Raw genomic sequence first — 22,259 nt, 5'->3', positions numbered from 1 at the left:
CTAGAAGGAATTTTAGAAATAATCTGGTTGACTCCCCTGATTTGAAAGATAAAGAAAATAGGGCTCAGTGAGGAGGAGGTGTTTTCCCAAAATTACATAGGTAGCAAGAAGCAGAGATTTGCTTATAATTTCCTGCCTTCTCCTTCTACCTCCAGGATCCTATCTCCTTTTCATCCATTACTACAAACCTATTCAAGAATTAACTAAAATCCCGCTCCAAACATGAAGCCATCCCAAAATGTTCTAGGCCAGTGATGGCAAACCTTTTAGAGACCAAGTGTCTAAACTGCACCCTTAACCCAGACAGGGTAGGGAGGAAGCATTCCCACTGGGCTGCTGGGCAGAGAGGTGGGTGATATGAAAAACATCCTCAGGCAGAGTGGAGAGGGTGAAGGGAGCAGCCCCCTCCATCATGTGTACCATGGACTTGCCAGCACAGTTCTAGGCCATTGGAATTTTAGTCTTCTCTCATCTTCTACAACAGTCACAGGCTTTGAATGCTTAAAAAGTACCTGGTTCCCTTTTTCCAAAAGAGATATGAAGAGAGAGAAAGACAGAAAGACAGAGAGTCAAAGAAAGACAGAGGCACAGAGATGGAGATAGACATTGACAGAGAAATAAAGACAGAGAAAGAAAGTGAGAGAGACAGAAAGGCAGAAAAATAAACAAAAGAAGAGAAAGGGAAAGGAAGAAAGGAAAGGAAAGAGAGAAGGATGAGAAAAAGATAGCGATACTAGGAAAGAGAAAGGAGGAGAGAGATTTTTCAGAGACAAAGATGAGCAGAAACAGACTTCAGTGACACAGAGATAAAAGGAGGAAGGAGAGAAAGACAGAGAAAGGGAGAAAAAACATTATACTAGAGAGAGAAGGAGAAAAAAAGAGAGAAAAGAGAGAGGGAGAAACAGAAAGAGATTGAGAGAGATATTGAAAGAGATTGGGAGCATCAGAGAGAGATCTTCAACATTGAGTCATGGTTAAGGTTAGAGTCCAGATGTTTATGTTTATGGAGAGATGAAAATAATTGTAAAAGTACTTACAGTATGTTCAAAAGTTTAAGGACACCAGGCTTGATTTTTCCAGAATGCACTGAAGTGAGGATGGAGAAAGTATAGAAGGAATAAATTCATGCCCTCTAAGTGGGCATGATTTTATCCAGGTAGGCCATTCCTTCTGTGCATCAGTGAACCAGGTTAGGCTCTAATTGCTCATGAATATATTCAGTTCAAGGTAGTATTATCATTCCCTTGCCATCCCCTGCTGGCATCCATGCCTATGACTCCAATGTCCCAGGGCTTCTATGTGTTGTGGTTTTTCAGTTCCTTCTAGCTGTGAGAAACTACATTTCCCATCAGCCCCTGGATCTTAAAGGGTTACTCTTGAACTGTTTCTACTTGTTTTCCTCCCCCCATTGGCCTTCTCTACTGTCTCCCACAAGCTCAGCACAGGGGGAGTCATGTAGTAAGGATTCTATAGATGCTTTATGAATAATTTCTTCCAGATGACTGTACACCATCATGCTTGGTTAATTATAAGAAATCAGATTAATGGGGCACTTGAAGGATTGCAAAGTAATTTCCTTATAATACCATTATGAGGGAGATGAGGGCAAATGTTAAACTCTCCAATTTATAGATGAGGAGCTGTGGGAGTTGGAACTATGTATCTGAGAAGAGTTTCAGAATCTAAGACTAGCCTTTATCCATCTCATGGTAATGTGGATAATGAAGGATAAGATGAAATCAGGTTTGTTTTGCTTAGCTCCTCAAGGTAGGTGATGTTTTAGGCATGTTGTAGGTCATAGGACAGGGTTCTGAGCCCAATAAGAATGAATGGCTCCTACCTATTGTGTGTGGTGGCTCATACCTACAGTCTTTCCTACTAGGCAGAAGCAGAAGTTGGTGGATCAACTGAGTTCAGGAGTTCCAAGTTAAGACAGGGCTAAAGTCAATTCAGTGGATTCAGGAGATCTAGCAACAATATGGTGAATCCTTCAGGAGTAGGGAGTGAGGGGTGGGAGGACATGGAGGAATGGGGACATCAGGCTGCTTAAAGAGTGGTAACTTGGCCCAGATTACAATGGAGTGGGTCAAAAGATGCTGATCAACAATGGGGTGGGGATAATAAGTGACTGCCCTACTTGGGTGAGAAAGGGAAACCAAATTTCAAAAAGAAAAAAAAAAGGAAAAATGGCTCATTCCAAGGCTTTCTACTTACTAGGCTATTCTGTTTCTCACTACCACCTTGATGAATGCTGCCTTTATGTCCTTATTCCTAAGGCTGTAGACTACTGGGTTGAAGAGGGCAGTGAACACATTGTAGAAAAGTGAGATCTGCTTGTCTCTCTCTGGGGAGTAGTTGGAGTTGGGCCTCATATAGATGTATATGGCAGGTCCATAGAACAGAGTGACCACAGTGAGGTGAGAAGCACAAGTGGAAAAGGCCTTAAACCTGCCTTGGGTGGACTTAATCTTGAGGATAGACATGGTGATGCGGACATAGGAGGCCAGGATTAGTGAAAGAGGGACTAACACCATGAAGATGCTTATGACAAAGTCTACTACCTCAATAAGGTGTGTGTCCATGCAGGCCAGGCTTCGGACTGAGGGACCCTCACAGAAGTAGTGATTGACCATATTGGGGCCACAGAAGGGGAGACTCATGGTAAAGTAGGTATGGGGTAGGGAGAAGAAGAAACCACAAGTGCAAGTCCCTAACACTAATCTCACACATAAATCCCAGTTAAGGATGAGTGTGTAACGCAATGGGAAGCAGATGGCTACATAGCGATCATAGGCCATTACCACAAAGATGATGCACTCACTGAGACCCAGGGCACCAAATACGTACATCTGTAGCCAGCAACCTCCAAAGGAGATGAGCTTAGAACTGGAAAGCAGGTGCACCAACATCTGAGGCACTGTGGTGGTGACATAGCCCATGTCCAATAGGGAAAGGACACTGAGGAAAAAATACATTGGTGTGTGGAGATGGGAATCCAGAGAGATCAGGAGGATGATGAGTCCATTTCCCAGGACTGAGCAGAGGTAGAGAAGGAGAAAGATGATGAAAAGGATCCTATTTGAGGTGGAGTCACTGGAGAAGCCAAGCAGGAGAAATTCACTAATGGAACTGTGGTTCGATGCTGAGAACATTGAGATAGTAGGGACCTGAAAAGGAAAAGAGAGAAGATGGTAGAGTCCAGAAAACTCAGCATTGGTCAAGGGCAGAATGGACCCAGGGCCTTCTGAGTTCTGTAGTTGAAATCCCCATATTGAAAAGTCCTTCCCCCTGAGCTTTGGTAGATTCCTAAAATCATGGATTTTACATGGATTTTACATCAGGGATCTTTTAAAGTGGTCTAGCTCAACCCCTCATTTCATACATGAGAATTTCAGAAATATTACTTGCTCAAGATTATACATCTGATGAAGAGAAGAAGAGGGACAAGGGTTGAGGTCTCTTGTTTGCTTGTTTAGTGCTATTTCAATGGTGCTCCACTATTTCCTTTTGGGGCATCCTCTGATTTTTATATGATCTAAAAGGAAAATATCTCAGAAAGCATTTTCTAGGACTTCTACCTGAACAAGAATCTTCTCTAGAATATCCCCAACAAAAGGGCATCTAGTTTGTGCTGAAAGATATTTATTGGTATCCTTTATTCTTTCTGGTTAGCTCTAACTTAAGCAACCTTTTCTAACTACTAATTTGAAATCTGCTCTCTAACTTCCACCTAGTGCCTTGAGTTCCCCATTCTGAAGTCAGACAAAATAAGCATTTCATCATCCTCAAAATCATTACCAACTTAATGGGGTCTAATGGGGTAACATTATCTTTTTTGTCTATTATCTCCCATTTTCAGTCATAATGACACTTCAAGCCCAAGAGCTCCAGGTCTTTTTCCATGTGAATTATTATTTGCCATAATCTCTCTAGTTGATAAAAATTGTTTGTACCATATCTGAATAGAGTCCCAATGATTTTCAAGAGGTATAAAGTTGCTGTTATTTCCCCCCTGACCACTGCACCACCTAGAATTTTATAAATAAACAAAATTCCTAAGCATACTTCTTTTGGGGGTAAGGGGCAGGACTCCATTTATCTTTTGAAGAATTCCTAGAACTTCATGCCAAATCACAGAGACTCTTAGGTTGGGAGAGAACATCTAATCCCCTCCCCACTCCATTTTGCAAGAGAAGAGACTGAAGCACAAAGAAATTGAGGAATTTGCTGAAGATTACATATGCTATAAGTAGTCTACGATTCAAACCCATCTTTATATCTGTCTTGTGATACTCCTACAATCAAAGCTATCCCTTCTAAGACTGGTTAAAATGGAGAAATAGTATGACCATAATGATTCATGAAATAGTTTCTTAGAGCAAGACAGTTTTTCACTCCATGCTTGAGATCATGCAGCTCTCTTCTGAAATTTTAACTGTTAAAAAGTATTTCTTAATAAAATTATATCTAATAAATGTGAGAATCAGTCAAAATACATGTCAATCAGTTGAAGAAATTGAGGATATGGACTTCCGGTCAAGATGGCGGCTTAGAAGCTGTGAAAGTTCAGACCTCGGAAACTCTTCCTTACTGATCGCAAACTGGGTGCTCCTAGGACACCAAAATTCAAGCTGAACAATAGGACAGACCCGGGGAACATTCCTCCAGGACCTGGATCAAAAGGTACAGCCCCCCAAAAGCCAGAACCCTAGATCACTTGGATCTAAGGGGCAGGCAGAAGGAAGGTCCCAGGATCTATCCCCCCCAACCCAGAGTGCTGAGCCCACGGCAGCAGCAGGAACCTCAGGGCTGGCAAAAGGGCCTCAGAGCTGGCTATTCTGAAGGACTCACCTTGAAAGCAACCTGAGCCAGTCTCCAGGGAGCCCAACACAGATGGCAGGGAAACATAGAGAGAAGGGGGAAGCCTGTAGCCCCATGGCTGGGTCCTTCCATCTGAGTCTCAAGGGAGGTTCCAGCTTTAGGGCACCAGATGAACCCAATCCCATCAGGAGCCCTCATAGCTACTGAAAGGACAGAAACCTCAGGGCCAGCAAAGGGGTTGCTCTGAAGAGCTTACCTTGAAAGTAACCTGGGCCAGTCTCCAGGCATTCAACACAGACAGTAGAGGAGGAGGGTTTTTTTTTTCTTTTGGTTTTTTTTTTTTGGTCTGGGGATCATTCCGCCCACACCAGCTGAACTTAATCCCATCAGGAGCCCTCAGAACCCAGGGAGGCCAGGACCCCTCCCCACTTAGAGAGCAGGGTCTTTGGAAATAACAGGGCGGGCAAAGCGGTTGCTCCAAAGGGCATTCCTTGAAAGCAACCTGGGCCAGTCTCCAGGCATTCAAAACAGATTGTGGAGGAGGAGATTTTTTGCTTCAGTGCTCATTCGGCCCAAACCAGCTGAACATAATCCCATCAGGAGCCCTCAGAGCCCAGGGAGGCCATGACCCCTCTCCCCTTAGAGAGCAGGGTTTTCTGAAAAAAAAAAAAAACAGAAACCTAGAGGCGGAGTCAAGATGACAGCCTAGAAGGAGCATAGACCTGGCAGCCTGGCCAGAGCTTTGGAGATCCTCCATATTTGCTCCAGCCATCCAGGAAGTTTAAAACTCAGAGTAAACCCAGCCAAACTAAGCTGAACTCAATCCCATCAAAAATCTCCAGAACGCAGGGAAGTCCAGGCTCTCCACCCATCCTCATTGACTGCTGGACTTTAAGCCAATCAAAAGTCTCCAGAGGACAGGGAAGCTCAAACCCCCAACAACCCTCCCCCAGAGACTACACCAAGAGATCTTCTGTTAAAGCTCCAAGAGGGGAGACTGATAGAAGTCCCCAAAAAACAAAAAAAAATGAGGAACAAGAGCACAGACAAATACGGGGAGTAAAGAAGGGGTGAATTTGAGCAAACAACGGGAAAAGAAGAAAGAAACTACAACAGACAGCTACTACTCAGCAAATGGAACAGAGGGGGAGAGATCAGCAAACAATAAACCAGAAATCCCAGCGAATTGGATACAGGCTGTGGAAGAACTCAAAACACAACTAAGAGAGGCTGAAGACAATTGGGAAAAGAACTTAAAAATTAAGATAAGTCATCTGGAAACAGAGGCACTTGAACTAAAACGAGAAAATAGTATCTTGAAAGCCAAAATCAACAGCTGGAAAATGAGGCAAAGGAGATGAAAGATGAGTCAAAGGAGATGAAAGACGAGGTAAAGAGGATGAAAGACGATCTTCAAAGAAAATCAGACCAGACGGAAAAAGATGACCAAAAAGCCAGAGATGAAATCCAATCTTTAAGAACCAGAATAAAACAATTAGAATCAAGTGACCTCACAAGGCAGCAGGACACTATAAAATAAAACAAAAAGAATGAAAAAAATGAGGAAAATGTGAAGCATTTCCTTCACAAGACAATTTAGAAAATCGTTCAAGAAGAGACAATTTAAGAATCATTGGACTACCAGAAGACCACGACAAAAGAAAAAGCCTGGACATAATACTAGAGGAAATTATCCAGGAAAACTGTCCCGAGATTCTAGAACAAGAGGGGAAAGTGGAAATTGAAAGAATCCACAGATCACTCCCTGTATTTAATCCCCAACTGACAACACCAAGAAATGTTATAGCCAAATTCAAAAACAATCAGATGAAAGAAAAGATATTACAAGCTGCCAAGAAGAAGCCATTCAGATACCATGGAAACACGGTGAGGTTAACACAGGATCTGGCTGCATCCACACTGAAGGACCGAAAGGCATGGAATATGATATTCCAGAAAGCAAGGGAACTAGGTCTACAACCAAGAATAAAATACCCATCAAAACTGACTATATTCTTACAGGGGAAAGTATGGTCATTCAACACAACAGAAGAGTTCCAAGCATTCATAAATAAAAGACCAGACCTGAATAGAAAATTTGATGTCCAACCACAGAACTCAAGAGAATCATCAAAAGGTAATTTAAAAAGAGGGGGAAAAAAAAACAAACAAAATTTTTTAAAGAGACTCAATTAGTTAAAATGATATGTATCCATATAAGAAAAGAGGTCATTGGTAGCTCTTAAAAACTGTTGCTTTCACCTGAGCAGCTAGAAGAATTATACTCAGAGGGAACAGTGACAAACTATATAGGATGAAAGTACAAGACATAAATAGGTATATAGATATATGCATGCATAAATACATATACATGTGTATGTATATATATACATGACTAGAGCTAAAAAAGAAAAGAGGTTATGACTAAAAGAAATGGGAAAAGAAACAAATGGGAGTAAATTTATATGTCACAAAGAAGCTCATGGCGGGAGGGGGGAGAACATCGATACACTGGAAGGGTAAAGAGGTTGGAGACAGGAAATACTCAACTCTTACATACTTTGAAACTGACCCAAAGAGGGAAGAACAATCCAATCCATTGGGGAAGAGAATAGATTTGCACCCTATAGGGGAGTAGAAGGGTAAAAAAATGGACTGGTGGGGAGGGAAGCAGTACAAGGGAGGGAGAGGGTGGGGGGGGAATTTTAAAAAGACTACAGGGGAAAATAAGGGAGGGAATAAAAAGGGAGGGGTGTAGAAAGGGAAGTAAAATAAAGGAGGGAACGGGGGGGGGCTGACTATAAACAAACATTGGTATAGAAGGAAATAATGAAAGAAGAAAAGGCAGGACCAGGAGTAGAAATCAAAATGCTGGGAAATACACAGCTAGTAATCACAACTCTGAATGTGAATGGAATGAACTCACCCATAAAACGCAAGCGAATAACAGAGTGGATTAGAATCCAAAACCCTACCATATGCTGTCTGCAAGAAACACACATGAGGAAGGTAGATATGCATAGGGTGAAAGTAAGAGGATGGAGCCAAACCTATTGGACATCAAATGATAAAAAGAAGGCAAGAATAGCAATCATGATATTGGACAAAGCCAAAGTAAAAATAAATCTAGTTAAAAGAGATAGGGAAGGTAATTACATCCTGATAAAAGGCAGTATAGACAATGAGATAATATCTGTACTCAATATGTATGCACCAAATGGCAGAGCATCCAAATTTTTAAAGGAGAAACTAGAGGACCTCAAGGATGAAATAGATAGAAAAACTATACTAGTGGGAGATCTGAACTTTTCCCTATTCAAACTAGAAAAATCAAATTAAAAAAACAAATAAGAAAGAGGTGAGAGAAGCAAATTAAATCTTAGAAAAATTAGAGTTAGTAGACATATGGAGAAAAATAAATAGGGAAAAAAGGAATACACCTTCTTTTCAGCAGTACATGGTACATTCACAAAAATTGACCATGTACTAGGGCACAAAATCATTGCAAACAAGTGCAAAAGGGTAGAAATAATAAATGCAACCTTCTCAGACCACAGTGCAATAAAAATAATAATTAGTAAGGGTACATGGATAGATAAATCAAAAATTAATTGGAAATTAAACAATATGATTCTCCAAAACCAGCTAGTTAAAGAACAAATCATAGAAACAATTAATAACTTCATTGAAGAAAATGACAATGGTGAGACATCCTTTCAAAACCTATGGGATGCAGCCAAAGCAGTACTCAGGGGGAAATTTATATCCTTGAGTTCATATATAAACAAATTAAGAAGGGCAGAGGTCAATGAATTGGGCATGCAAATTAAAAAACTAGAAAGTGAACAAATTAAAAATCCTCAGATGAAGACTAAATTAGAGATCCTAAAAATCAAAGGAGAAATTAATAAAATTGAAAGTCAAAGAACTATTGATTTAATAAATAAGACTAAAAGCTGGTACTTTGAAAAAACAAATAAAATTGACAAAGTACTAGTCAGTCTAATTTAAAAAAGGAAAGAAAAAACCAAATTGACAGTATCCAAGATGAAAAGGGAGACCTCACCTCTAATGAAGAAGAAATCAAGGCAATCATTAAAAACTACTATGCCCAATTATATGGCAAAAAATATGGCAATCTAAGTGATATGGATGAATACTTACAAAAGTATAAATTGCCTAGACTAAAAGAAGAAGAAATAAATTACCTAAACAACCCCATATCAGAAAAAGAAATTGAACAAGCCATCAAAGAACTCCCTAAGAAAAAATCCCCAGGTCCAGACGGATTCACAAATGAATTCTATCAAACATTCAGAACAGCTAACTCCAATACTATACAAACTATTTGACAGAATAAGCCAAGAAGGGGTTCTACCAAATTCATTTTACAACACAAACATGGTACTGATCCCAAAGCCAGGCAGGTTAAAAACAGAGAAAGAAAACTATAGGCCAATCTCCCTAATAAATATAGATGCAAAAATCTTAAATAGGATACTAGCAAAAAGACTCCAGCAAGTCATCACAAGGGTTATCCACTACGATCAGGTAGGATTCATACCAGGAATACAATGATGGTTCAATATTAGGAAAACCATCCACATAATTGACCATATCAACAAGCAAACTGACAAAAATCACATGATTATCTCAATAGATGCAGAAAAAGCCTTTGACAAAATACAACACCCATTCCTATTGAAAACACCAGAAAGTATAGGAATAGAAGGGCCTTTCCTAAAAATAATAAACAGTATATACCTAAAACCATCAGCAAACATCATCTTCAACGCCTTCCCAATAAGATCAGGAGTCAAACAAGGATGCTGATTATCACCTTTATTATTTAATATTGTACTAGAAACTGTAGCAGAAGCAATTACAGAAGATAAAGGAATTGAAGATATTAAAATTGGCAATGAGGAGACCAAGTTGTCACTCTTTGCAGATGATATGATGATTTACTTAAAGAATCCCAGGGAATCAACCAAAAAGCTAATCGAAATAATCCACAACTTTAGCAAAGTTGCAGGATACAAAATAAACCCACATAAGTCATCAGCATTTCTATATATCTCCAACCCAGTTCAGCAGCAAGAATTAGAAAGAGAAATTCCATTTAAAGTCACCAGAGACAATATAAAATACTTAGGAATCCATCTGCTGAGACAAACACAGAAACTATATGAACACAACTACAAAACACTCTCCACACAATTAAAACCAGATCTAAACAATTGGAAAAACATTGATTGCTCATGGGTGGGACGAGCTAACATAACAAAAATGACCATCCTACCCAAACTTATCTATCTATTTAGTGCCATACCCATTGAACTACCAAAAAACTATTTTACTGAATTAGAGAAAACCATAGTAAAGTTCATTTGGAAGAATAAAGGATCAAGGGTATCCAGGGAAATAATGAAAAAAAAATACAAAGGAAGGTGGCCTTGCAGTCCCAGATCTCAAACTATATTATAAAGCAGCGGTCATCAAAACAATTTGGTACTGGCTAAGAGACAGAAAGGAGGATCAGTGGAATAGACTTGGGGTAAATGACCTCAGTAAGACGGTCTTTGACAAACCCAAAGACCCCAGCTTTTGGGACAAAAATCCAGTAATAGATAAAAACTACTGGGAAAATTGGAAGACAGTGTGGGAGAGATTAGGTTTGGATCAATACCTCACACCCTACACCAAGATAAAATCAGAATGGGCAAATGACTTGAATATAAAGAAGGAAACTATAAGTAAATTAGGTGAACACAGAATAGTATGCATGTCAGACCTCTGGGAAGGGAAAGATTTTAAAACCAAGCAAGACTTAGAAAGAGTCACAAAATGCAAAATAAATAATTTTGACTATATCAAATTAAAAAGGTTTTATACAAACAAAACCAATGTATCTGAAATCAGAAGGAAAGCAACAAATTGGGAAACAATCTTCATAACAAAAACCTCTGACAAAAATCTAATTACTCAAATCTATAAAGAGCTAAACCAATTGTACAAAAAATCAAGCCATTCTCCAATTGAAAAATGGGCAAGGGACATGAATAGGCAATTTTCAGTTAAAGAAATCAAGACTATTAATAAGCACATGAAAAAGTGTTCTACATCTCTTTAATCAGAGAGATGCAAATCAAAACAACTCTGAGGTACCACCTCACACCTAGCAGATTGTTCAACATGACAGCAAAGGAAAGTAATGAATGCTGGAGGGGATGTGGTAAAGTAGGGACATTAATGCATTGCTGGTGGAGTTGTGAATTGATCCAACCATTCTGGAGGGCAATTTGGAACTATGCCCAAAGGGCGATAAAAGACTGTCTGCCCTTTGATCCAGCCATAGCACTGCTGGGTTTGTACCCCAAAGAGATATTAAAAAAAAGACTTGTGCAAGAATATTCATAGCTGCGCTCTTTGTGGTGGCCAAAAATTGGAAAACGAGGGGATGCCCTTCAATTGGAGAATGGCTGAACAAATTGTGGTATATGTTGGTGATGGAATACTATTGTGCTAAAAGGAATAATAAAGTGGAGGAATTCCATGGAGACTGGAACAACCTCCAGGAAGTGATGCAGAGTGAGAGGAGCAGAACCAGGAGGACATTGTACACAGAGACTGACACATTGTGGTTCAAGAGAACATAATGGACTTCTCCAGTAATGGATTTACTATGTCCCTGAACAACCTGCAGCAATCTACGAGAAAAAAAAAATCTATCCTCAAGCAGAGGACAAACTATGGGAGTAAAAACACCGAGGAAAAGCAACTGCTTGACTACAGAGGTTGAGGGGGCATGATTGAGGAGAGAGGTTAAATGAGTGCCCTAATGCAATACCAACAACAAGGAAATGGGTTCAGAGTAAGGACACATGTGATACCCAGAACAATCGCATGTCAGCTAGGGAAGGGGTGGTGGGGGTTTGGGGGGAGGAAAAGAAAATGATCTGTTTCCAATGAGCAATGTATGAAAATGACCAAATAAAATAATGTTAAAAAAAATTGGGGATATTCAGGATGCAAAGGAGAAGACTTGGGGAGTGTCTGGGTATTTGAAGGGTTCTTTTTTTCACAGAGTGTGGTAATAGATGGAAGATGGAAAGAGGAAAATTTAAGCCTAGATTGGTTCAGGGAAAAAAAAAAAAAGATCTCCCTCTTCCAAACTGAAATGGTTTGTCTCCAGAGGTAATGGGTTCCCTATCATTGGAAGCCTTCATACTAAGATGTAAAGAACATTTGTTATGTGTATAGTAGTAATGATTCCTTCCCAAGTATTGTTTGGACCAGGTAGTTGATGAGTACTTTTGAGTCCCAAAATCCTATGATTCTTAGTGTGTAGAATTTGTATGGTTGAGGTGGAGGGGGGCTCTAACCAGAGGATGGAGTGGAGGGGGGCTGTAACCAGAGGAATCAGCATAAGGAAATGCCCAGAGGTTTTTAGTGCACATAACCTCATCAAGGATGGCAGTTCAACTTTAGTGGATAGTTACTATAGTAGGATCATGAAAAGCTAGAGTATACCCAACTGTGGCAGGCCTTGAATACTAAGATGAAGAACTTAGACTTTTTTCTTTGTCCCTGAAGGATTCTGATTAGATAAATGGTATGCTCAGAACTGTGTCTTCATTGAACTCTTCAGTCAGTATTTGTAGGGTAAACTACATATAGAAGAGTCTACAGCCAAGGAGAAGAATTAGGAGGCCATTAGAGAACTCAGGTGAGAGGTGATGAGGGCATGAAGAAGAGCTTTTGGTAAAGGGGACAATATAGATGTTTTAGAGGTAGAATCACCAGGATGTGGTAACTGATAGGTAGATAAAGAAGAAAGAATAGTCAAGAACAACAACACCATCAACAAATATTTATATAATGCCTCACATTTTGCAAAATACTTTATATACTTTACCAAATTGGAGATAATGTGGAAATTTTAAACCTAAGTGACTGGGAAGAAGATAGTAGTGTCAACCATAGAACCAGAAGCCCAAAAGAAAAGGTCATTGATGGGTTGGAGAGGGAAGAAGAGGAAGAGTTTCATGTTAGACATAACTGAGCTTATGTTACTTGTTAGGCAATCCCTTCAGGTGGAGAAGTACAGCAGGAATCTGGAGATACTGAGAAAGGCAGTCTCTCTAGATATAAATTTGGGAGTCACAATCTTGGTCATTTATGTCCAGAAGCATATGAAGTGAAAGAGGCAGAGAGTGCCTTGAGAGAAGAGAACAAAGGATTGGATCTGGAAAATACATACATTTAGGAAAAGGACAGAGAAGAAGGAATTATAAGGGCCAGAGAAAGTATGGTTAGAGAAATAGGAGAAGCAGGAAATGAATAGAAGGAATGAATAACCTTGAGGTAAGCGAACTAGATTTTTCTCCTTTAAGTAGGAACAAGGTCATTTGCTGACTACATGATTGTAGAGAGGCAAAAAGGGCTTGGTTGGATTCCTTTACCAATTGTAAAAATTATAACGGCAAGTTACATAAATAGATGGAAAAACTCACCAATATAGATTCAAAACTGTTCAGATACTTTTGAAAAATGTAATCAAAAGTTTCTTCAGTGATAAAGTGAAGTGAAGCTCAAATGTGAACTTCCCTCCAGGGCTAGTCACAAGGACACTAAAGAGACTCTTATTATGAAAAGAAAATATTTATTGAAATATCTAAGGATAACAAGGATCTCCAATTCAAAAGTATTCTAAATCCACCCAAATAAACTCCCTAGTTCTGCAAGGAACTGCTTTTCCTGTGTTTCACAGGCTACATTAATCCTCCCTGCTCTGACTAACCCAAATTTATACTATTCTAAATAAAAACTACCAGTATTGTCCTTGTAATTCTTAACTTCACCTTCAAATTATAAAATAACAAAGGCTAGCTAGTTGAGTCTCAACAAGAATCAAGTTAGGACTCTGACTCTTTACAGACTCAGAGTCCAAACCAAAGACCAGGTTTTTCTTTGGTCTTCTTAGAGTTAAATCAATCTATAAAAACTACAATAGATAGTCTATTGCATTTCTCAAATTGGGAAAGGAAAACACTAAGCTCCTTTAGATATTTCCTTCAGACCGAGAGAGAGGCAAAGATGCTACCTTCTCCAGCCCTGAGAGTCTCTGAGTGCGTCTCTGCCAACTGCCAGCGAGAGTCACTGACACAGAAAAATTTATAACTGTCTACATTTGAGATTAACGCGCTTTCTCAGCTCTGTTTCAAACTCCAATCCTTTCTCATGCTGGATTCTCTACTTCTTATCTCTAAACTAATAAAACAATATTTATTTTCTAATATCATCCTTACCCAATGGAGCCAAGATGGTGGAGTAGAAGTTCTAAAACCAATCTTAAAATAATGTTTTGAAATCAATATTTGAGTGACCAAACCAACAAGGGGATAGAGTAAAGCAGGTTTCCTGAAGAAAATAACTTGGAAGATAGGCAGAGAGAGTCTGGGATGAGAAGGGATTATAGCCAGCAGCAAAGTCACACAGTGTATATGAAGTCTGTACAAAGTAGTTCCTGCACAAACCACCCTGCACCTACTTCTCCATATTCTCAACCTGGGCCCAAGCCAACTTCAAGACCCTGAGGCTCTGCTCACGACAACAGCAGAGTACTCCATACCTACCCCTTGAAGTTCTGAGCCCTAGTGAACATTCATTAAGGCCCCAAGCCCCAGTTTAAGGTAGTCTGCAGTGCCCCTAGTCAGTGTAAGGCTAAGAAGAGGCCCAGAGTTTCTGCCCAAGCCTTCAGGGAGACCCCAAGCTCCAATGCAGGCCAGACTACATTGTGCCTAGCCAATGTGATTCCAGAATAATGCTAAAAGCCCCTGACCAATTCTAAGGTTAGGCCTTGAGCCCCAGCAAAAGGTAGCTCACAGTGATCCAAACTGTACAAGCCATTAGAAGTCTCTGAAGGAGACTGAATCAACAGTGTGAGATGACTTTAAGAGCTCCCGGCCCACAAGCCATTATACCACCTTGGAAGAGCTGAAATTTGCAGAGACCCAGAACTAGAGTTGAGGGTAGCAGCAAGAAAAAACAAGTTTAAGAGAGTAACCTTTGTTTCCTCTGAATAGAGCCCACCTTTAAAATAAAAGTAAAAGGGGGTGGTGCTGAGAAAATGAGCAAGCAGCAAAAACAAAGCAAAATATAAAAACAAAAACATCTAACCATAAAAAAAATCATTATATAAACAAAGACAAGCAAGACAGTCTCAGAAGGGAACAGTGAAACCAAAGCAGCTACATGCAACACTTTTAAGAAAAATGGGAATTGGTCTCTGTCTTTGGAAGAGCTCAAAAAGAAATTCAAAAATCAAATAAGAGAGGCAGAAAAGTATGGGGAAGAGAAATGAAAGCAATGCAAGAAGAAAAAATAAAATAAAATGCAGAACTGACCAAATAGAAAAAGAGACATACAAATCTGAGCAAAAAAGATCTTTTTAAAAAGTAGAATCAGCCAAATGGAAAAGAAGGTTCAAAAGCTCTCAGAAGAAAATCATTCTTTAAAAATTAGAATTGGGCAAATAGACACTAATGACTTCGTGAGACATCATGAAATAATAAAACAATATCAAAATAATGAAAATTAGAAGAAAATATGAAATATCTCATGGTAAAAATAACTGATCTGGGAAATAGATCCAGAAGACACAATCTAAGAATTATAGGACTATCTGAAATTCATGATTAAACAAATAAACAAACAAACCTAGGTATCATATTACCAAAAAGTATCAAAGAAAAGTGCCTGATAGTCTTGAACAGGGTAAAATAGAAATTGAAAGAATCCATCAATCACCTTCTGCAATAAATCCCCAAATGACAGCTATCAGTAATATTATAGCTAAATTCAAGACCTTCCAGGCCAAGGAGAAAATATTTTAGGCAGCCAGGAAGAAATAATTCAAATATGGAGTCATAGTCAGGGTTACACAGTACTTAGCAGTTGTAATAATTAAAGTAGTTGAGGCCATAAACTGTAATGATTAAAATAGTGGAAGATTTAAATTGTGACTGCAGAAAATATGTTTTCAAGACAGTATCTTGTTTTTAAATCAAATATAAGGTGGTCACCAGGGAAATATTCCCAATTATTAAAATATACCCAAGAAAGCTGGGTTTTATAGAGATTTTAATTCATACAATGAGGAATTAATGAAGGAGAGAAAGAGAGAAAAAAGGAAATAATGAGAAAAGGATAGGCTAGCCCAGGGCAGCCCTGGCCAACCCAGGCCTAAGCCTTAAGAGAAAGATCAGTCAGTCCTTAATCACTCACCAAAAGATTGTCCAAGCAAGGATTCAGAGGGACAGAGTCTCCTTAGAGGGAGTTTCAGCCAGAGTCAGCCTCCCTAAGACTGTCTTCAAGAGACTGTCTCTCTCTCAGATTCTCATCTCCTTATAAAGGGAATTTTCTCCTATGTCACCTCCCCTAAGTTCTCCCATCTACCAATCACAGTAGATGTTTTTCAAAGGACAGACCATTCTTAGTTCACACCTAAGAAAACTAATCTTTTGAGTAATTCACACCTGAGTAAGGTCTCACCTATTTGCTCCTTGTAAGTTCACAAGTTGAGTGACCTTTATAGGTACTTAGTACCCTTTTGTATTATATCCAAAAATAGGCACAGCTTAAGAACTTTTTGTCTTACTATAAGTATGGGTTTTTAAGTTTCTTTCATTGTTCAGCAAGGAGTTTCTTCCCCTAAAGCAGGCTCTAGTAGGGGTGGAGTAGAGGTCTTCACATTCCTGATCTAAGTAGAGTCTCACATTCCTGATCTAAGTTCCTTCATTGTTTAAAGTGGGGAATGGTCTTACCCCAACCTTATGAAGTAGGGCCTGGGAAATTTAAAGTTTACAATCCTAACCTTATGAAGTAGGGTCTGAGAATTTTTAAGGTTCACACAGTTTCTACTTTAAAGGTTCAGAAGGCTTGCAATAATTTTACAGAAAGCAAAGTAACTAGGTTTACAACCCAGAATCACCTACCCAGCAAAACTGAGCATATTCTTTTAGAGGGAAAGGTGGCCATTTAATAAAATAGCAGATTTCCAAGTATTCCTGATGAAAAGACCAAACCTAGGGAGAAAATATGATATTCAAATAGAAGATTCAAGAATAAATAAAGGGAAACAAAGAAAGAGAAATTTAAAGGGATTTGATAAGATCAAATGGTTTATATTTTAACTTGGAAAATATATTCAAAACTCTTAAAATTTTTCTCATCATCAGAGCAGTTAGAAAGAGTACAGATAGAGGGAGCGGGAGTAAGCTGATTAGGATAACATGGTATTAAAAAATCAAACACACAAGAGATGAAAAAGAGGATTGCACTGAGAGAAAAGGTAAGATAGGTGTGGATTGTAGTACCTGGTCTCACCTAAAGAGGCATGAAAAAATTATTACAGTGGAGGGAAGAATGAGGGTGGTGATAGACAATGCTTAAACCTTACTTTCATCATAATTGGCTTAGAAGGGAATAACAACTGCATTCATTTGAGTATAGAATGTTATATTATCCTATAGAAAAATAGGAGGGTAATAAGTCTGGAAGGGGGAATAATAGAAGGGAGAGGGAAGTGGAGGTGATTAAAAACAGAACACTTCTGAGGAGAGAAAGTGAAAGGAGAAAGAGCAAGATCAAAAAGGGAAATAAGATAGAGGGAAATACACAGATAATAATCATAAGTGTGAATGTGAACAGAATAAGATCACCCATAAAAAGAAAATGTAGAGCAGAATGCATTAAAAACCAGAACCCTATGTTATTATTGTTTGCAAGAAACCCATATGAGTCAGGGAGACACAAGTAAAGGTAAGGGGCTAGATCAGAATCTATTGTGCTTCATCTTAACTAAAAAAAAAAAAGCAAGAGTAGCAATCATGATCTCAGACAAAGCTAAAACAAAAATAGATCCAATTAAAAGAAATAAGGAATGAAATTACATCTTGATAAATGGAACTACAGACAATGAAGTAATATCAATACTAAATATGTACCAACTAGTATAACCTCCAAGTTTTAAAGGAGCAATTAAATGAACTTCAAGAGGAAAAAGAAAGCACTATACTAGTAGAGGATGTCAGCCTTCCTTTCTCAGAACTAGATAAACCTAACACAAAGAAAGAAAGAAAGAAAGAAAGAAAGAAAGAAAGAAAGAAAGAAAGAAAGAAAGAAAGAAAGAAAGGGAGGGAGGGAGGGAGGTAGGGAGGGAGGAAGGAAGGAAGGAAGGAAGGAAGAAAGAAAGAAATGAAGTGAATGAAATTTTAGAAAAGTTAGATTTAATAGATCCCTGGAGAAAACTGAATGGTGATTTAAAAAAAGGAATATGCCTTCTTTTCAGCAGTTTATAGCATTTAAACATGACATTTAAACAAAAATTGACCATGTACTAGAGCACTAAAACTTCCCAGCCAAATGCATAAAAACAGAAGTAATAAATGCATCCTTTTCAGCTCATGATGCAATAAAAATCATAATCAACAAGGAACCATTGAAAATCAAATAAAACAGTAATTGGAAATTAAATAATATAATTCTTAAAAATGGGTGTGTCAAAGGACAAATTATAGAAACAACAGTTTCATTGAAAAGGACAATGAGGATTCAACATATCAAAATTAATAAAATACAGTCAAAGCAGCACTTAGAGGAAATTTTATATCTCTGAATACTTCATGTCAATAGAGAAAAAGCAGATCAATGAATTTGACATGCAACTAAAAGAACTGGAAAAAGAAAAAATTAAAAATCCCTAATCAAAGATTAACCTAGAAATCCTTTATTGAACTAATAAATAAGATTAAGGGTTGATTTTTTTTTGGGGGGGGAATAGATCTTGGTTGATTTGATTTTAAAAAGGAAAGAAGAAAATCAAATTGCCAGTATCAAAAAGAAATGGGTGAATTCACTTCCAATGAAGAGGAAATTAAAGTGCTTAATTATATAACAATAAATTTGACAATCTAGAAATAGATCAATATTTACAAAAATACAAATTGCTCATATTAATGGAAGAGGAAATAGAACATTTAAATAATCCGATCTCAAAAAAAGAAATTAAACAAGCCATCAAAGAACTCCCTAAGGAAAAATCCACAGAGTCAGATAGATTTGTAAGGGAATTCTTTCAAACTTTTAAAGAAAAATGAATCCCAAAAGTATAGAAATTATTTGGGAAAATAGGCAAAGGAAGAATTCTACCAAATTCTTTTTTATGACACGAATATGGAGCTGATACCTAAGCCAGGAAAAGCAAAAACAGAGAAAGAAAATTACAATTTCCTTAATGTATATCAATGCAAAAATCTTAAATAAAATATTAGCGAAGAGACTATAGCAATATATCACAAGGATCATTCACTATGTCTGAGTGGGATTCATACCAGAAATGAAAGACTGGTTTAATATTAGGAAAAGTATCAGCATAATTGATCATTTTGATAACCAAACTAACAGAAATCACTTGATTATTTCAAAAGTTGCAGAAAAAGTCTTTCACAAAATATAAGGCCTATTCCTATTAAAAATACTAGAAAGCATAGGAATAAGTGAGCGTTTCCTTAAAATAATAAGTAGTGTTTTTAAAACCCATCAATAAGTATCATCTGCAATGGGGACAAGTTATAAACCTTCCCAATAAGATCAGGGGTGAAGCAAGGATGTCCATTATTACCACTATTATTTAATATTGTACACTAGAAATACTAGCTTTAGCAATAGAAGAAAAAGAAATTGAAGTAATTAAAGTATGCAATAAAGAAACCAAATTATCACTCTTCGGATGGTATAATTACAGAATCAACTAAAAACTAGTTGAAATAACAATTTTATCAAAGTTTCAGGGTACAGAATAAATCAACATAAGCCATAAGCATTTCTCTATATTACCAATACAGTCTAGTAGCAAGAGATAGAAATAGAAATTCCATTTCAAATAACTCCAGAAAATATGAAATACTTGGGAATCTACTCACCAAGACAAACACAGGAATGATATGAACACAATTAAAAAACACTTTTCACACAAAGTCATATCTAAACAATTGGAAAAATATTAATTGTTCAAGGTAGGCCAGGCCACTATAATAAAAATGACAATTCTACCTAAATTGATTTGCTTATTCACTGCCATACCAGTGAAACTACTGGAAATCATCTTACAGAACTAGGACCAGAAAAAAATAATACAATTCATGTGGAAGAGCAAAAGATAAAGAATATTAAGGGAATTAGTGGCAGGGGGTGGGCAGGGTGATGTAAAGAAAGGTGACCTAGCAGTACCAGATCTCAAATTATAGTATAAAGGAGTAACCATCAAAACAATCTGGTGCTGTCTAAGAAATAGAATAGTAGATCAATGGAATAGATTAGATACACAATATGCAGGGGTAAAGGACCTTAATTATCTAATGTTTGATAAACCCAAAGATTTCAGCTTTTGGAATAAGTAATGACTATTTGACAGAAAACTGCTGGGAAAACGAAAATAGTGTGGCAAAACCTAGATTTAGATCAAAATCTCATACCTTTTACAAAGATAAAGGTCAAAATGAGTATATGATTTTGACATAAAAGATGATACTGTCAGTAAATGAAGGGAACACAACATAGTTAATTAGTCATATCTGTAGAGAAGGGAAGTATTTATGATCAAACAAGAGATAAAACACATTATAAGATGTAAAATGAATAATTTTGAATATGTTAAATCGCCAAGTTTATGTATAAGCAAAACCAATGTAACCAAGATTAGAAGGGAAACAAATAACTTGGAAAATTTTTTATAATAAAATTTTCTGATAAAGATCTAAATTAAATTTATAAGAATACAAGCCATTCCCAAGATGACAAATGGTCAAAGGATATGAACAAGTAGTTTTCAGATGAAGAAATTAAAGCCATCAATTCTCATGTAAAAATGTTCTAAATCACTCTTGATTAGAGAAATGTAAATCAAAACAACTCTGAACCTCATACCTATCATATTGGCCAATATGACAGTAAAGGAAACTGATAAAGGTTGGAGTGGATATGGCAAAATCGGGACACTAATTCATTTTTGGTGGAGTTGTGAACTGACCTAATCATTCTGGATGGTAATCTGGAACCATACCCAAAGGGCAATAAAAAATGCATATCATTTGGTCCTGTGATACCACTTCTACATCTGTATCCCAAAGAGATCCAAAAAAAGGGGGAAATTTCTACTTGTACAAAAGTATTTATAGTAGCTCTTTGTGATGTCAAAAATTGAAAATTGAGGGGTGTAAATCTTAAAATTTCTTAGACTTATGAAAGTTGGAAATTTCCCCATTTCCAACATTAGGTAGGGAGGGTCCTTCTCCTCCCTACCTAAGATTACTTTAGGACAGAAACCTTTTGCTGAACAATGGAAAGGGCTTTGACCTATGCTTAAGCATAGAACAGGAAGTTCTTTGAGTCATGATTGATTTTAGAATTGATACAATAGAGATACTTGGAATGACAGAACCAGGTCTTAGAACTTCCAATCTCCACCCTGCTCAGGGTAACAGGATTTAGGAAGGGCTGCAGCAAAGGATCAAGATTTAATTATTTGAGAATATGACCTTCAACAGACATGTGCAAAGCCACAGACCTCTGGGCGGTTCTGGGTTAAGCTAGAGCCACCATTGGCACAGGGAAGACATGGACAGTGATTGGTAGATGTGAGAACTGAGGAGAGGGAACTTAGATGGTTTCCTTAAAGATAGCGGGGTCTGAGGACTAGGGAGGAGTTGGAGAGGTTTTGCTCTGAGAGGTGGTGCTCTGAGAAGCTTGCTCTGAAGGAAGCTGGAGGTGGAGGCCCCTGAGACTGTTTCTCCATTTTGGTCAAGTGAGTGATAGGGACTGATCTCTTTTCTTTGCCTCAGCTATCTAAGGGCTAAGGCCTTTTGGCCCAGCCTAAACAGAGGGGGTATTTAAGCCCTATTCCCTTCTCTCTCTCTCTCTCTCTCTCTCTCTCTCTCTCTCTCTCTCTCTCTCTCTCTCTCTCTCTCTCACATACCTTTCTTCCTCCTGTTTGTAATTAAACTCCATAAAAGGTTGACTGCTGACTTGAATTTTCATTAAGGAATTACATAGCTGAATTCCTTGGCGACCTTAAATTAATATATATATATATCAGTCTTTTAAAGTGATTTCCTTGTCACAGGGGATGTCCATCAAATGAGGAATGGCTGAACAAATTGTGATATATAATGGTGATGGAATACTATTGTGCTATAAGAAATGATGAACAGAATGATTTCAGAAAAAAAAAACTGTAAAGACCTATATGGAGGACTTCCGGTCAAGATGGCGGCTTAGAGAAAGCTAAAGTCCAGATCTCCTGAAACCCTTCCTTACCAATCTCAAACCGAATGCTCCTAGGGCACCGAAATTCCAAATGATCAACAGCATAGACC

The 22,259-nt window shown here is 37.9% G+C and overlaps 1 protein-coding gene across 1 annotated transcript; it reads right to left on the bottom strand.

Moving 5' to 3' along the window:
- Positions 1-932: 932 nt before the first annotated feature.
- Positions 933-4,407, bottom strand: LOC100619530 (olfactory receptor 2D2-like). Its single transcript, XM_056795330.1, has one exon. The coding sequence runs from the start codon at positions 3,150-3,152 to the stop codon at positions 2,214-2,216; it is 939 nt and encodes a 312-aa protein (XP_056651308.1). The 5' UTR covers positions 3,153-4,407; the 3' UTR covers positions 933-2,213.
- Positions 4,408-22,259: the final 17,852 nt, after the last annotated feature.

This window comes from Monodelphis domestica, chromosome 4 (genome assembly GCF_027887165.1).
Source record: "Monodelphis domestica isolate mMonDom1 chromosome 4, mMonDom1.pri, whole genome shotgun sequence".
Taxonomy (NCBI): Eukaryota; Metazoa; Chordata; class Mammalia; order Didelphimorphia; family Didelphidae; genus Monodelphis; species Monodelphis domestica.
Note: the sequence above shows the minus strand (reverse complement) of the source record. Positions and strands in the feature narration are given on the sequence as shown.

What these genes read in the sequence shown, in the direction of transcription:
- LOC100619530 (XM_056795330.1), bottom strand. Translation starts at nt 3,152, where the DNA reads ATGTTCTCAGCATCGAACCACAGTTCCATTAGTGAATTTCTCCTGCTT.